At 41.6% G+C, this 17,486-nt stretch overlaps 1 protein-coding gene across 12 annotated transcripts in view; it reads right to left on the reverse strand.

Annotated features, from left to right (window-relative positions):
* The window catches only part of LOC307206094 (contactin-4), a 532,821-nt gene that overhangs the window by 19,714 nt on the left and 495,621 nt on the right, over positions 1 to 17,486 (reverse strand). For 11 of the 12 annotated variants that reach the window (XM_079958879.1, XM_079958886.1, XM_079958885.1 and 8 more), the window contains 2 exons: positions 10,102 to 10,277; positions 5,579 to 5,699 (listed from right to left, as the gene is read on the reverse strand). In XM_079958879.1, the coding sequence (XP_079815005.1) occupies positions 5,579 to 5,699; positions 10,102 to 10,277 (297 nt within the window). The remainder of the gene's footprint in view (positions 1 to 5,578; positions 5,700 to 10,101; positions 10,278 to 17,486) is intronic. The other variant, XM_079958884.1, reaches the window with a different exon arrangement.

Below are 17,486 nucleotides of genomic sequence, written 5' to 3' on the forward strand. Positions count from 1 at the left end.
CTTTCAAAGCAAGACAGTGGCTCATATTTAGTGTATGGGGCAGTGAAGATTCTTGAATTGTTAAAATGGAATGTCTGCAGTAGAGTTCACCAGCCGAGTGCCCACGTAGGCTTAGATTGGTGTCCCTGGACATGCCCCGCCCCAAACTCTGAGCTTTCATTTTTTTTCTATTCCTCATAGAAAAGAAAGTTAGGAAGCAAAATGTACATGCACCCTTGCAAGTAATTTCTATGAAATGAGCCACCTTGGCTGCTTCCACCTGTCATTGTTTCTGGACAGAGCTGTGATTGGTGAGTTGTTTACACACCAGACACACTCTGGGGTCCTAAAGAGGTGCAGTTTTCATCTCCCCTTTAGTGCACTTTTCCTGCTCTTGTCTTAGTTTGTAGTTTTTAGAGTCTCTGCAGCTTGTCCTTCCTTTCCCCCTAGTAATCAGGATACATCTAGTCTGTGGTTGGGTATGTCTGAGACCAGGTAGTCTTCTGCAAATATCACTACACAATATATGTGGATGATGTTAAATAATAGCAACTCCCTCTAAAAAGAAATACGAAAACTTTGCAAGGAGGCTTAGTCCAATATGACATATCATGGATGCTTTTGTTGAGATTCCAGAAGAAGAAGAGGAGGAGGAGGAGTTTGGATTTGATACCCCACCTTTCACTCCCCTTAAGGAGTCTCAAAGCGGCTCACAATCTCCTTTCCCTTGCTCCCCCACAACAAACACTCTGTGAGGTGAGTGGGGCTGAGAGACTTCAAAGAAGTGTGACTGGCCCAAGGTAACCCAGCAGCTGCATGTGGAGGAGCGGGGAAGTGAACCCGGTTCCCCAGATTACGAGTCCACCGCTCTTAACCACTACACCACACTGGCATTGCAGGGGGTTGTACGAGAAGACCCTCAAGATCCCTTCTGATTCTACAGTTCTATGATTCTCATGTCCTTCCTTTCAAAGAGTTTTGGACTCTGCTACAAAGGGCTCTGTAAATTTCCTCTGGTGGTTGCATTTCATAGGTGGTATATTTCACCATTTTGGTTCAGTACAGTTGTACCTTGGTTTTCGAATGCCTTGTGACTTGAACATTTTGGCTCCCCAACGCTGCAAACCTGAAAGTGAGTGTTCTGGTTTGCAAACTTTTTTTGGAAGCTGAATGTCTGACGTGGCTTCTGATTGAGTGCAGGAAGCTCCTGCAGCCAATCAGAAGCCATGCCTTGGTTTCTGAACAGTTTTGGAAGTTGAATGGACTTCCGGAACGGATTCTGTTCAAGAACCAAGGTACGACTGTACTAGTTTTAAGGGATAAAAGTCGTAACTCTCCTTCTCATGGAGCCATACAGAGTGAGTCTGATACTTCCAAGTTTTCCTATATTTGGGGATGCAACTTTGATCATAACAGTTTGGCCATGTTCTGTCCTGAAAGTGGTTTCTGGCATCCCAAGAGGAGTGTCCACAGATGTGCTCTCCCACACGGCTTCATGGTGAAAGAAGCCCCACCTGCTTGACCAAGCAAAAGCTCTTCTCCCAGGTTTGGAGATACCTGCTAAAATATTCTGCTTCGACCTACATAAAATGTTTACTAGTTATTTTTTTTAAAAAAAATGGGATACAATCCTATCACCAGAATCCAAAAGACAGGTTGTTAGAGAGATGAAGCAGAAGGTCATAGACGCTTGTGCTACCTTAAAACCTAGCTGATTTATTCGGGTGAGTTTCTATTGGCAACAACCCAAGAAATTCAGAAACCTTATGCTAAGCCAAAGTGGAGAGTGATTAAAAGTATCACAGATCTCTTAGTTTTTGTCAACTGCCATGTATTTCAATCAAATTCAATGATGTAGTGACAGTAATAATTTTAAGTGTAGCAGAAACAGAATCATAGCTATAACTAGTTTCCCCCCCTGTTCAAGTCAAGTTCTAAGATAGTATTTGACTAGACAGGCCATGTGCCTTTCCATCACTAGCTGTTATCAGCAGGTGATGTAAAAGCTTGATTTACTGCTCTTTTCTCCTCTCCAGCAGATGGTGCAATGCGCAAAGAAAATTCCTTTTGGAAGAAGGAGGGGTGTGGGGGAGAAGGAAATTCAAAATGCAGGAATAAAGTCATTAGCAGAATTTGCAGGCTCCTTGCAATATATTCTCCTCTTAACAGACTCCTAGCAAAATTTAAGATTATTCCCTACAAAATGATGCATATACTTTCGGTTAAGAACTTCAAGTATTACGGATTTTAAATATTTAGCAGCCTAATGTATTGGTATTTAAACTGCTCATTGGGCCTCGTCCTCATTAAATGGAGTGTGCATTTAGTGCAGCAACAATATATCTTGCTCCCATGAGGGAACAGCTGATAAACCACTGCTGTCTTCTTAAATGGACAATGATCACGTTTCCTATTCTCTCTCCTGGCAAGAGGAAGATGGCTTCTCTGAATTTCAAGAGGTTTATGTATGGACCACAGCGTTCATATTCAGAAGCACAACACACTTGATCAAAAACATGAGATAATTAAGGATTAAGCAACTTAAATCTATATAAGGTGAGAATAAACTGAGCGAACTTTCCTTGCTTAAATGGGTCAATATGGCTATCATAATGTATTATAAAACTAGTCCTTTCTCCAATATGGGTGCGATCCTCAGACAACCTGCTATTCCAACAAAACCTAAAGTGAATGTGCTTCAGTCAGGGGTGTCCCAAATCACTCCCTGGTCCCAAACTGTTTTCAGGACTCTCTCGTGCTATATGAACTTGCCTGTGCAGAGGCTCTGATTCCTTGCCATCTAGAGTATGCTGTATTTGGGGGGGGGGGGGGAGAGACACCGCTTTCTTGGTTGTGGTGCCTGAGCTGTGGAACACCAAACAATCCTGCTTAGCTATTTCACTCTGTTTGCCCTGCAGCAGGGAGTGTGTGGCTTTTCGGATAGTAACGTGGTCTGTGCTGAATGAAATCCCCTCTGGATTTTCCCTCCTCTTCTGTTAGCATTCTGTCTCTTGCTTTTATACTGTAGGTCGGGGTGTGGAAGCTCTTGCTTGTAAGCCTAAGTCATGGGTAGGTAAACTAAGGCCCGCGGGCCAGATCAGGCCCAATTGCCTTCTGGATCTGGCCCGCGGACAGTCCAGGAACTGCCAAGTGGATCACCAGTACGAGCGTTCTTTCCCTCTCTCTCACACAGCGGCGGCTCCTCCCTCCCTCCTCCTGGTTTCTCCCCACCCTGCCTAGAGGAGGAGGGGGGCTGGGCTTTGTTGGTGCCAGCAGCAGCAGTGCTCAAGCGGCCACCATTTTAAGCAGCCCCTCTCCAGAGCCCTCCGCTGCCAGCCCCTGCCACTTGCAAGACACAGGTAAGCAGCCACTGGGGCTTGTACTCTTGCATCATTTCCCCCCCAAAATATAGTCTAGTCCCCCACAAGCTCTGAGGGACAGTGGACCGGCCCCCTGCTGAAAAAGTCTGCTGACCCCTGGCTAGTGGTCCTGTGAGCTTATATCAGCCAAGGTGCACCCGCCTGCCCTACACCTGATGTCTAGTGTGGAGTAGGAAAAGACATGGCTCTACCAAAATGGGGGTTCATTGATCCTTTGAAAGAGCTACCATGGCCCTTCCAGCCCTTCCAGTTGACTGATTGACAGCACTGTGCTGTTGTCCTCATCGTTTGATTTAAATTTGTATGGGCAAAGGAAAATGGCTTACACTGAACATTACTGTGACATAAAGCGGCAGACAGGTGAATGGCCCTGCCCAGCTATCAAGGCTGGCCTTGTGGGATGAGGTGGGTGAGGATCTGGGCCACCAACAGGTTCCAGCTGTAGCTGCTGCACTTATGCTCCTTTTTGATTGCTTTTATCATGATATCCTTATCTGCCTTGAAGGTTTCCACTATAAAAGGCTGCAGAAAAATGCTTGAATAAATACTGTCACAGTGCAGGCTATCTGGGAGAGGGGAAAAAACCCCATTTCCAATAGATGGATGTCATGAAACGTTGGTCCTAACTACGGAACAAATATATTATACCACTACAGTTGCCATAGCTCCCTCAAAAGAATCCTGGGATTTTTAATTTAACGAGTAAAAAGGATTCTGTATTAAGTATATTTAGTCTTTTCGACAGCACTACATTTCCCAGGGTTCGGTGAGATGACATAATTATCATTAAACTATCTTAAATCTATCCTGTGTGTTATGCCCAAAGCCACAAATCTGTAAGCCTTCCTTGTTTTCTGAAAGGCAGAATGGGAATAAATTCTAACTAAAATTAGTAAAGCTCATATCAAAAGTTCACCCCATAACAACAGCCAACGTGAAAACCATCAATAGCAGGAAATGTATTGGGGCACTCTGTATCTTGAAATCTGCTTCATTTTAGAGAGCAGCTGTCTCACTGTCCCAAGTCAAAATTGCTGTAAGCTTTCCAAAAATTTTGAGAACTGAATTTATTTTCTGGCCCCATGCCAACACTGGACAATGATAAAATTGCTGCCAGTTTAGCTTTCAACTTTCAGACTCCAAATCTATCTCTGTTCTAATCACCTGTAACTGGATCAGTAACTGAGCTTGGCTACTTGAATGATCCAGGTGCAACACCCCTTTGACAGCTGCTGAGCTGAAGTGACCAATGCATGACGTGAAGGGGACTGGTTTTTCATTTTCTGTGTAAGCCACCACCATTTGCAATGTACAGTGGTACCTCGGGTTACATACGCTTCAGGTTACAGACTCCACTAACCCAGAAATATTACCTCGGGTTAAGAACTTTGCTTCAGGATGAGAACAGAAATCGTGCTCCGGCAGCGCAGCAGCAGCAGGAGGCCCCATTAGCTAAAGTGGTGCTTCAGGTTAAGAACAGTTTCAGGTTAAGAATGGACCTCCAGAACGAATTAAGTACTTAACCTGAGGTACCACTGTATAGCAGCTGTTTGCCAAGCATATTTAGCTGAAGTGGCCATTGCGCAGCACAAAAAAACCCATTGGTTTCTTTTCTTTTCTGCAAGCCATCACTTGCACATTATTGCACATGTGCATTGCTGAGCAATGGTTAAAACTAGGGAGAAGTGAAAGAACATATGTAATTTTCAACCCCATCCTGCCCAACTAAGTGACCCACTGAAGTGTCACAGGAAGGCAGTATGTGCCTATGCAAATTTGTAAAAGGGCAAAACTTGCAAGCAAATTGCCACTGCCTGACCCTAGCTGAAATGCCATTCCCTCATGAAATGCCAAGAGGTGAAACTGTGTTCACACTAAGGGGTACAGGGAATCAGTACATGCACAAGGCCTCAGGGTTTTCAGCAAAGTCCATTCTCACATAAAAAACTGCCTCAGTGCACATCTACATTCAGCAAATTAACACCGCCATCAACATTTCAAACAGAACTAAATAAATAATTAGCGCATGTTGTTACCATTTAAGGTTCGATAGAAGACCCCCCCCTCCATATTTTGTACCAAATAATCAGTAGTACTTCATAGGCTGCTAGTTATCGAGCGTAGTAAACTCTCTCAAGCTATGCTTTATGTTATTATCCATAGCAGCGGTTGGTGGGAACAGTAGTTTTACTACAACAACGGCAACAAAATTCAAATACCTCTTACAATCAGGTCTGCAGCAGCTGATAGCTTGTCCACACTTGTTTGCACCATGCAGACGTATTTTCCAGCATGATTCAGCTGGATGCTTCTGATCATCAAATCGCCAGCTGAATCCTGCTGATAAAGTAAGGGAAAGTGGTTACAATTACTTTTTAATGAGCTCTAAACATCATTATCACATGAAGGACAACTGTGGCTAATAGATTTATTTTACATCAGCTGATGAAAATGCTCATAACGCAACCCATAACCTATTTAATATATGTGAGCTTTCCTTGAAGATAAGAGCTGAAAGTATGGTTGCCTATAAGGGACACAGGAGCTTCGGGTCAGTCAAATTGTTACCGCAAATGTGATTTGACGGATGGGGGGGGGGGGAAGGGTGGGCTGTGCTCTGCCATACTCCAGACATTCAGTTTATAGCCTTCATTGCTATTCAGATGTCTGCATTCCTCCTACATCCATTTAACAAGTGAGCACCAGCCCAAATTGGGACACATTTGTTAACAGCTTCCCCAGTCTTTGTGCCGCAGCCAGCCTTTCGATTGCCTGGCTTTTGTATTAAAAGGTCATGAGGACATGTGCATTACCTAGCATGAAAGAAGGATAATTTGTTTTTCCAAATGCCAAATGCTCATGTATGATTAGCAATTGCAGGTAACTAATTATGGTTCTGCATGATTGTGTGACTCGAAAAACACACACACACACCCAAACACATTTTCTCTGTCCACCAGGCACAGTGCTTAACACGTTAGAAATCTAAGCATAAGATTGCAGTTGCAGCCTTTTAATTGAGAGATATTAATATAGTACATATTTGGGGGTTTGGGGATACAGTTATGTGTAATTGCAAGCCACAGCTGTTGTCGCCGCTGCTATGCCCCCTGCAGGGCAGAACTTTTAAATGATTTATTTTATCTTCCACAGCTTTTCGCATTTCAGCACCTGTCTTGATAGTCAAGGGATGGCAGCTAATGTTTGCAACTGCAATTTCCTCTTCTGTTTGTGGAATGAAAACCAGTATGGCTCAGAGTTTGGATCTGGGATGGCTGGTTCCAGGTAGGACTGGCTTAATTTGCCTTGGGCAAATTACTAGCGCTTGGCCTCAGCTTATTTTAAAATAGCGGATGACCATTTTACATGAGGTTAAAAAAAAAATAAAGGCAGAGGGTACAGCATTTTGAATACAAAAATGCTTTATAAGTAGTAGTAACAGTGACTACTGTTCAAATGGCTTTAAAATGAACTACCGTATTTTTCCATGTATAAGACTAGGATTTTTTACTAAAAAAAATAAGGTTAAAAAGGGGGGTGTAGTCTTATACACAGGGGCAATCTCCCCCAATTTTAAAATATGGTATATGTTTAAAAAGCCTTGACTACCAGTAGGAGCAGGCAGATCTGTCAATTTCAATTTCTTTCAGTTTTCTAAATCTCAAATTCAGGATTTTAAAATCCTCATGAAAGTTTGTCTTCAATTTTTCATTCTATACCTATTTTCCCCAAAGCATTTTCCCCTAATATAATACATCTTCTCATGCTATTTCAAAATTCACTAATATGTGCATTTTAATGTGTTCTCTACCCTGGTATATGCATTTTTTTGTTGTTGCATTACTTGCTAGGAGAAGTGCAGATTTCAAAGGAATGCTCTATTTTGGTCCATGTACTTTTTCAGAAAGTATGAATTGGGTAGATTTGCCTTTAATTGAGAACTGAACCAAATTTCTCCCCATACCTAAATACAAGCTACTGAAGCCAAGCAAAATAGCCTGCTGTACTCCAGCTGTGTCACACTCATTTTCCATCTATATGTGTGTGCAGCTTAGCATGGAGACAGAATAGAAATTCGTATGGCGGTAATGCTAAACCATAGTTTACTGCCACATGCCTGTGCCTCAGGCTCATGTTTTCTCACCTCTTCTCTTCTGATGGAATAGTAAGGAGATCAAAAACTTTCACGTACCTTTTTAAACAAACCAGTTTCTCATTATGTTTGAATTCAAGGAACTCTGGTTTGTTTAAACTTGTTTGAGAACCAACAGCAGTCACAAACCAAGGTTTGATCACAGCTTTTTTTCTCAGGAACCACAGTTCCCCTGAATTCAGACATAATGAAGAATTCTGATTAAACAGGAAGTGGGGGCTTCTCATCTCATGCTTATGCCAGAGAAGAGGCATGGGAGCAAGCATACAAGCCAGAGGCTTGGTGTCGCTCTTGCATGTACTGCTAAAACTAGGAGAAACTCAAACAGCATTGCATAAATGCAGGATGGATATTAGACAGTGGCTAGGATCCAAAGAGCTGCTCATGAAAGGGACTTGCCCTAGCCCAGTGGAAATAGAGTTTTCTCCCATTTCAACAGCTGTCTCCTATGTCGTATCACAAGCTGTGTTTGAAGTTCCCTTTGATTATAAAGCAGTTTGCCATACATGGGAAGAGCAGGGAGGGGGCTGCTGTTTGGTAAGTCTAAGGGCTCCTTGTGATCATGAACAGTACCAGTTCTATAGCTCTTTGGATTCTGGTCCAAGTTTCCATAATGTTTCTGAAGCCTGATTCCCTTAACAGCCAGGGATAAGGGGGTGATTATGAGGATGGTTTAGAAGATGCTGTAGCAGCTGCTTGGATCATCTCTGGAACCCAAAGCATGGCTGAAAGTCTGCATACACTAGACAACTGCAGCAGCAGAAGGGATAAAATAGAGCCTGATTATGTGGGCAGGATTTATTGCAAGGCTGTAGGTAAGTTTCTGGGCTCTGGTGAGAAGGGTAAAGACAAAGTCATGTGCAGCCTCATATGATGCCATCAGAGCTGTATATTTCCATACAGGAGCCGTGCATTCTATGTAGTATAGAACCCACCCATTCTTATTTCAGTTTCAAAGAACAGCTTGCTGTCTCTGCCATTTTGGATTTTGGTAACACATATACTAAATATAAGCTGATCTCCATTATATAGAAAAGGTGGCAATCTGCCTCTCAGACACCATCTGTGGCTTCCTGCTTAGCAGTAATGGGTGGTATGCAAATAAGTATTACTCAGAGTAGATCTGTCGAAATTAATTGACATAACATATTCATGTTCATTAATTTCAGTGGGTCCACTTCCGTGTAGAGCTTAGTTGAATGTCATCCAATTTCTTTTTTTAAGCTGTGAAGGGTGGTGACAAATAATGCAAATAAGGCTGGTGACAAATAATGCAAACTACTGGCAAATGCTTAAGACCTAACTTCACATTTGTTTCTATGTCAGTGCAAAGTTGAACATTTGTCATGATTTGCTAATGATCTGTAGCTTCTGAAAAGCAGAGAATTCTGAGAAATTACTCTTTGGACAATGCAACTGAGGAGATACAAAGATTACCACACTAGCAAGACAATCGAAAGGAATTAGGCTGCAATCCTGCCCCCAACCGTAGCTTGATGTCATTGGGGGGTGCGGGAGCAGGTAGGTTGTATTTCATATCCTCTCTGCCAGCTTTAGTAGTGCAGAGGACTACTGGTGATGGTGGGGTTTCACTGCAGCAGATGCCCCCAGCTCCACCTAAAATGGTAGTAAGCTACTGCTTGCAGTCCTCCAGCCGTCAGAAGAAAGGCCCTCAAACAGGCCATTTCAAAGCAGTGCAGCAGGAACTTGGCATCTGCTTGATGCTAAGCTCCATGGATCCCATGAGGGTCTAACCCAGGGTTTTCCAAATTGGGTCTCCAGCTGTTTTTGGACTATAATTCCTATCATCCCTGGACACTGGTCCTGCTAGCTAGGGATGGTGGGAGTTGTAGTCCAAAAACAGCTGGAGACCCAAGTTTGGAAAACCCTGGTCTAACCTGTTGGCCACTGAGCTACACCAGCTTGGAACTGATGGAGCAAAAGAAAAATGGTGATAAGGCACTCCTCTCACTGGTGGCAGAAGCTGGCAGGGTTTTGGGTCCAGCAGAGGATTCAGTATCCCACTCTTCCCATGTCCCTTATTAGGAGTGGTCAGTTAAACATGGATTTGTTTTCACAGCAGGTATATCTATTCAGTGCACAAATTTCACACTGATATTCTTAAACAGTACTGGTTTACACCAGCAGCAAAGTACTTCTGTTCCGATTGCACTGTCAGCTCAAGGGAGAGTGAACTGTACTGACACTGTAGACAGTACAGAAATGAAGCATTTCATTGCTGGAGTCATTATGTTGCATACTATTACAGTTTGAGTGTGTAGTGTGTACACACCCAGTGTTGGAAGCTGGCAGAGGCTGTATGCATACTAGACCTTTAAAACATGTTCAAAGCACATTTCCCACACTCAAGGAATTCTGGGGAATGTAGTTTGTTAAAGGTTGCTCGGGACTGTAAATCTGTGAGGGGTAAAATGCAGTGCCCAGAATCCTTTGAGGGGAGGAAATGTGCTCTAAAGATATAAACACAGCTAGAGTTGTAGGTCTGCCCATAAACATATCTTGCTCATTGCTGAAATTCTCAGCACTCATAAAGAATTGCCTTGGTGGATTACTAATAGTGATACTTACCCCTCCAACTCTTTCAAAGTGATCCCCATCTTTTTCAAAGTCTATCAGGTGTCCATTAAATGACCAAGTAAACAGAATATCTAGCGGGTGATCATGAGATACCTGGCAAGGCAGAAGAATACTTTCGCCAGCAGTGACATCCATGCTGTTAGGTGCCACCATAAATCGTGTTGGATCTGCAGGTAATAAAGAACACCAAAGAAAGTAACTCACCTGATTTAAAAACAACAGTAACAACAACACACACAGAGAGAGTACAGCTCTTAAGTGGTCCTTAACTAGAGAAGGTTCAATGAGGTTTATACCAACAGTATGACCAGTAGTAAAAGGTAAATGACCCCTGGACAGTTGAGTCCAGTCAAAGGCGACTATGGGATGCAGCGCTCATCTCGCTTCAGGCTGAGGGAGCCAGTGTTTGTCCGCAGACAGCTTTCTGGGTCATGTAGCCAGCAGGACTAAACCACTTCTGGCGCAACGGGACACCGTGGTAAGTGCCAGAGTGCACGGAAACGCCATTTATCTTCTGACCGCAGCGGTACCTATTTATCTACTCACACTGGTATAGTAGTATCAGGTCACTGTATTGTTCCACACTGACAAGTGGAGAGTAAACTGAGCTAGTAGTTTGGTCAGTGCAGAGACAAGTTGTCATTACTATTGAAAGTTACAGCTTGAGCGTATTTATTGCTGTATGAATTTAAGTGTACCCCAAATTAAAATAATGATGGATTGACAAAATTGAGTTGTATGCAACATTAGTCTTTATTGAAGTTCATGAATATGGCTAACTTAGGTCCATTAATTTCAATGTGTCTATTCTGACTATAGCTTAGTTGGATGAAGCTTACTGTGTTCTTTCTTAAAATCGCTAGTTTAAATACAGGTGATAATTTTGATTTTAGTGTATTTCTCTTGTTTGTTTGTTTTAAGAAACAAAACCAAATGTGTCAACTTATAAAATCAGCAATCAGGAAAATCCAGAAAGGCAGTTATGCTCATAGCTGCATACAAATAAAAAACATGCTTCAGAACCATACAGAGTAAAGGTATATCTAGCCAGATTAAGCACTTTTATGTTTTCAGTGGAAAGCTAAGCATGGACCAATGGTCACGTAATCCAACCCCTGCAATGCAGAAATCTCAACTAAAGCATCCATGACAGATGGCCATTCAAGCAACCTCCAATAATAATAATAATAATAATAATAATAATAATAATAATAATTTATTATTTATACCCCGGGTCCTATCCTCCGGTTTGGGTCCTATCCTCTGGAGCAGGAGAAAACAAGCTTGCTGCATCTTCCATGTTACAGCTGTTTAGATATTTGAAGATGGCTATCATGTCTCCTCTCAGTCTTCTCTTATCCAGGCCAAACATACCCAACTCTCTCAACCGTTCTTCCTAAGGCTTGGTTTCCAGACCCTTGATCATCTTGGTCACCCTCCCCTGCAGCTAAGTAGGTGTTGAGCTGTTCTGCCTTTTCCCCGTCGCCCAATAGCATCTCTCCATTTTCACATGCCCAACAAATTATTTCCTGAGAATGCATTGTGTTTTGGTAGCAAGACCTCTGCGTTGTGTGGCGTGTGAAGTACAATTGTGGTTAAACTGAATTAAACAAGGTAAGAATAAAATATAACCAATAAATGTGTATTTTCAGTCTTTATAGAATTTACAGTGTGTTGCTGGTGACAAAGCAGTAAAAGTTTTTTAAATGGCAGATTTGTGCAACCTTAATTTGCATGATGATAAAGTATGGGCCCTATCTTTTTGAAACTGCTCTCACACACTTCATTACATGTTTAAATATTATATTAAACCTTTACAACCCAGAAGCATATGGTACCATGTAGCAAAAACTGAATACTCTGCTCATATAAATAGTGAATTATTGTAAGGAGTGTCTAGTCTTAGAGTCTAAACAGAATACACTGCCATGGTTTCTCCAATAAGAATCCCAGGAAATTATTTTATTAATAGATACTATTTATATCTAGCCAGTAGACACACAACCCAGGCAGCCAATGATATGTTATAAACATGAATAATGCAAGTATAAGGGAGTCCCATGGACTGCAAGAAGATCAAACCTCTCCATTCCTAAGGAAATCAGCCCTGAGTGCTCACTGGAAGGACAGATCCTGAAGCTGAGGCTCCAATACTTTGGCAACCTCATAAGAAGAGAAGACTCCCTGGAAAAGACCCTGATGTTGGGAAAGATGGAGGGCACAAGGAGAAGGGAACGACAGAGGACGAGATGGTTGGATAGTGTTCTCGAAGCTACCAGCATGAATTTGACCAAACTGCAGAAGGCAGTGTAAGACAGGAGTGCCTGGCGTGCTCTGGTCCATGGGGTCACAAAGTGTCGGACACGACTAAACAACAACAAAGGGTGGAACTATATGGTCTAAAAAACTTATATCATGTTTTCAAAGTGGAAAAATGGGAGCTATATCTCCAAAAAGAAACTTCATGCCAAAATCTCCCTGCACAGTGTATAGTGGAATGAACGACATGGCCTGGTCATGTCATTAGGCTGAGCATCTCTCCATCTGCCCATCAATAGGCAGTGATGCAGACTGGGAAGAAATACACCATATAATGACAGAAGGACCCAAAGTGACTTGTACCACACCTTTCCAAAGTGGGTACATGACACAGAGCTGCTATTTCACCAGTACGCCCAAGTTTCTTCTAACATATTGTTCTCACCTATGGAAAGAAAGGAAGTATTTGATGAAATGTATCAAGAGTCCTTGGGCCACCCTACTACATATTTACTTGATCTCTTACGTTCTGTTGTGCTCAGCAACCCCTCCTGGGTTTGCTGGAAGTCTGCAATAGAGATGGCTACATATTACCTCCAGTATCAGAAGCAATATGCCACTGAATATTAGCTAGCAATATAGCATGCTATCTTATACCAAGGCAGACCTGTGGTTTGTCGGTAGTGTCTACACTGATTGACAGTGGCTCTCCAGCATTTCAGAGAGAGGTCTCTCCCAGCCATACCAGGAGATGCTGGGGATTCACCTTGGAACCTTCTGCATGCTCTCCCACGGAGCCACTGTGAAAACAGAATGCTGAGCTAGATTGGCCTCTGGTGTATATAAGAAGTTCTCAGTAGGGCTCTCCTTAGATTGTTAGAATCATGCCATTTCTGAACATTTGTTTCCCTGACATCCCTTTGTAACGAAATACCATGCAGGGTTTCAGATAAAATTAGGGCTTTTAAAACCTTGGATGAGGCAATTGTAAGTTCTACCGAGGACTTAAAAACCGATTACAGACAATTGGATGAGTTTCACTGTATTTACCAAGGAAAGATGAGATTCGGGAGGCAACCAGCTCTTTCTTATCAGGGCCTCTCTCATCTATATGGGTCTCATATAGGGAATTTTTAAGGGCAGGTTTTCTGATGAATTCCAGGCGACTCACAGCAACCTCTCAATGATTTGCTGTATTGCTTTAGGCAAGTAAGTTAATTGCAATGCTCCTCAGTTTCTTTTTCAGCACAAGGAAGCAGCATTTATCCACTTGACGTGATTTAATGAGACCCGGTTAACAAATATGAACAGAGGAATAAGTTTCTCTAATGATTTTAGGAAACAGAAATGGCTTCGGTTAGACATCTAGTAGAGAAGAGGTCCAGAATTCACCACTCAGTACATGGATTCCAGGTGTAATTCCTTTGTCATTACAGAAATCCACTCCTTTCCCTACCCCTTTCAACTCTTTTCTTAATCAATACCAACAAAACTGCAACATCGACATGCTACAAATACTCAACAAAGGGGAAACTGTGCTATGTGCATTACATTACAGACTGAGTCCATCCACATTATCATTATCCTTTAACCACAGTCATTTTGAGAGCCAAATTGGCTACCTTAACATCTCAACACATGTTGTGATCTCAACACGTTGTGTCCCTAGATGGCCGATACACTTGGTCTTCTCCAAAATGTCAAATACTATAAATGAGATAGATGACAATAAAAACACTATGACTGTACTGCCATACCAATGGAAGGGTTTCTGATCCAGTGGGTGTGTCCATAATTTAAGTAAGGGGGAGAAGATGTTTACAATTCCCCCTCTCCTGTAGCCTTCTTCACAGCTCCATCCAGAAAATCTGTGTGAGCTGCAGGAGGAAGCCGAGGTGAGGAAAACTCACCTCCACTCTACATCCATTAGAGAGCCTCCACTAGATTAATGACTATTATATGAACAGAAAAACACAATTGGCTGCAACCCTTCATCTTTACAAGGGCTACTTAAATAGTACACAAATTATTCATACATACTCATTAAATGCAACCATCCATTCCTTGGTTTGTCCTGGGCTGTTGATTTCCTGAATTTTGGTAATATGTAGCCACAATCTTCATTTTTACTAGTATCAGCCTCTAACTTGTAATATACATAGCAACTTTACATCTGGATTCATGGGGTCCCTTCCAATTCTATGATTCCATGAATGAAGTATTCCAACTTCATTGCAGCAAGCTCTATATTTTGCAACTGGAAGGTTTGTTTGTTTTTACTTCTTTGAGATGAGTTTTGAACACCTCGTCCAGCTGAACTCAACAAATGCACGATGTCTGCAAAGGCATCAATTTTTTTTAATTCATTAATGTTTTGTAAAAGCCAGGCAGAGATAAAGTTTGACATATTGCATTTCTGTGAGTGGCTGAAACAACCTGATGAAAAATGACACCAGAGTGCAACTCTGATGAAACTTTTTCTAGTCGTATTCATCATGAGCTTAAGCCTTCTGCAAAGCAATTTACAAATCACCCCCAAGGAGAAAGCTTACCAATCTGTTTTCAAGGACTTGAAAAAGTGAAAGATATATTTAACGACCTTACTGTAGCAGCAAATGAAAAGTGCAATAGAGAAGTCAAATAAGGGTAGCCAAGTGTGCCCGGGTGTTATGAAGCCAAATGCCAATCACACATAAGACATCTGCATTTGTCAAAAGTATTAGTAAGAATGAGCTATTTAATTATGGCATCTCCTTTTATGGAACCCAGCATCATTTTGGCTATCTTCCATTTTTTAAAATAGGCTACTAATATCAAATATTATTTTTTGCCTTGAGCTTTCCCGGCAAAAAGTCACTCTTTAGTGTGCACACTAAGCAAACATCAGTTAGGGATTTCTGAGGATTGCCATTTGCTCTGATTGAGCTTTGAGAGTGGATTTTCATAGGGAAAGCTCTGGAGCAAAAAGGGCTCTCGGACCTGAGCTTTAAAGTATAGTCCATACCTGGAAAGAGCAGAGGAAAGGTGCGTGTGGATAAGCCCTTAGACATTCTCTGTTGCTTCAGAAGATCTGTGAAATAATCTTCAGAAATAAACTTGCAGTGTAAATATCTCCTCAAAATGAAAGGTAGCATATAAATTCGTTTACAAATAAATAAATGCTGAGTACATCAGAAAACACTTCTGACTGCACAGTTCTGTTTTAATATCTTTATGTGGACTAGTGTATGGCAAGCTCCCCATTCAAATGTATTTGAATGCATAAATTAAAATAACTAATCTTAATCCCCTCTTTTACAAAGGCCTTTTATGAAAGCCCTCTTCTTATCTCCCAGCTACCTTAAATTGCTTTAAACCAAGGATATAACCAAAGAAGGAATGGTTCCTCTATTCCTCTTCCTTCTAAAGCAATCCTGGCAAGAGGGGTCACACAGCCAGCTGTAGCTATAACCTATCAAATTGTAAACTAAACAGGCTTTGCAGCTGGCAAAATTGGATCCCACCTGCTCATGGTGATGATTAGATATTCTGCCTGTTTACACAATTGCTTACCTTGGGAAAACAACTGTTTAGCTCATCTCCATCCCTGATTTATTGAGAAGCAAGGTTTCAAGAGGTAAACTGAACGGAGAGTTAACTCCTGGCAAAATAAAGGACTCTTGATTTACTTATCTTTCATCCCAAATAAATTACGATGTAAACAATGATAGGCTTGGTTAGACAAGCTGTTGCGTTCCATAAAAGCACAAAATAACCTAAATGATCTGAAAGTCAACAATTTGTGTGTGTGGGTAAAATACAGTGGAATTCCTTGCATTTATGATTAAGCTGGAGGAGGGGAATCAGAATCTTTAATTACTGATTTATTTATTTTTGTATTTATGTCTTCCAGGAAATTTTATTTTATTTATTATTTATAAAAGTGTTTATATGCTGCCTTTAGGGGCATAGCCCACCCAAGGTGGCTGGCAAAATTAAATATGTTAACATCCATAAAACTAAGCAGACCAATATAAGACTAAGCAGCCACATAACAGTCCATTTAAAAGATTTTAAAGCTATACACGACAGTTAAAACAAATATAAACAATACATGTGACAGCAGTATCAAGACTCAGGACATCAGGAGCAGTCCCTAGACAGGACTTAATTATTAAAAGCAATCCAAAAGGGGAGTTTTTAACACTCACTTAAAACTTTGCAGCATCGGAGCCATGTGCAGCTTTGTAGGAACATTTAAAATCTTATGAACATACTTCTAAGTATTGCATTGTATACTGTTGTACTCAGTAATCCTACCAGGGTGCAATTTTTGCCATTACTACTCAGAAGTAAGTACCATTGGATTCAATGGGGCTTCCTGCCAGGTAAGCAGAGTTAACACTCCAAGCTTAAACTGTAAGATTCCTAAAAAGCTCCCTTCGTTATGTGTCCCAGAACCAGATTGATCTATAAGGTTCCAGCTCTTCAAAAGAGACTATAGCTCTCTTAACTGTAGGTGTCACTGGAAGATCAGAAGAGTTTTGCTTCTGCCTCTGTCAGCAATTTCTGTATTGCAGCTCTAGTTCTTATCCAAAAAAGGAAACAACAGCGCTGTTTACGGAGCAGAGGATTTTTGCATTGCATGACAACAAAAGCAGCAACAAGGCATCTTAGCTACATTTTAACTCTCTCTTGGAATCTCAAATCTTCCAAGGAGACAATAGACATACATTTCACTTACTAAGCAAGAGTGTAATTTCTCTTCTCTGCTGCAATAAATAAGCACACATGCAAGCCAGAGTTGAGAATTAACACTGGCAAAATGCTGGCCCTTATAATTGGCTCTAGCAGCTCCTGAATAATCAGACACACGGTTCCTGGTGGCTTCGTCTTCTCTCTCCCCTCAGCAAACCTCACTCCAAGGTGAGCAATATCTGAGAGGAGATAATTTTATGTGCCAAAGCCATTTCCTTCTCTTACCAATGCTTCACTCATTTCTACCTTTGGACAAAGCCTCAAGAAGAGATGTAAAGTACTTAATTTGTGCCATTTAATCCTCTTGTATCTGTGTTCTGACAGGGCTGGTGTCAGGATTAAGCCCTGTGGGACACCTACTGAAGCACCCACTCCAGGGA

The sequence above is a fragment of the Podarcis cretensis genome (genome assembly GCF_951804945.1).
Source record: "Podarcis cretensis genome assembly, chromosome: 2".
NCBI lineage: Eukaryota > Metazoa > Chordata > Lepidosauria > Squamata > Lacertidae > Podarcis > Podarcis cretensis.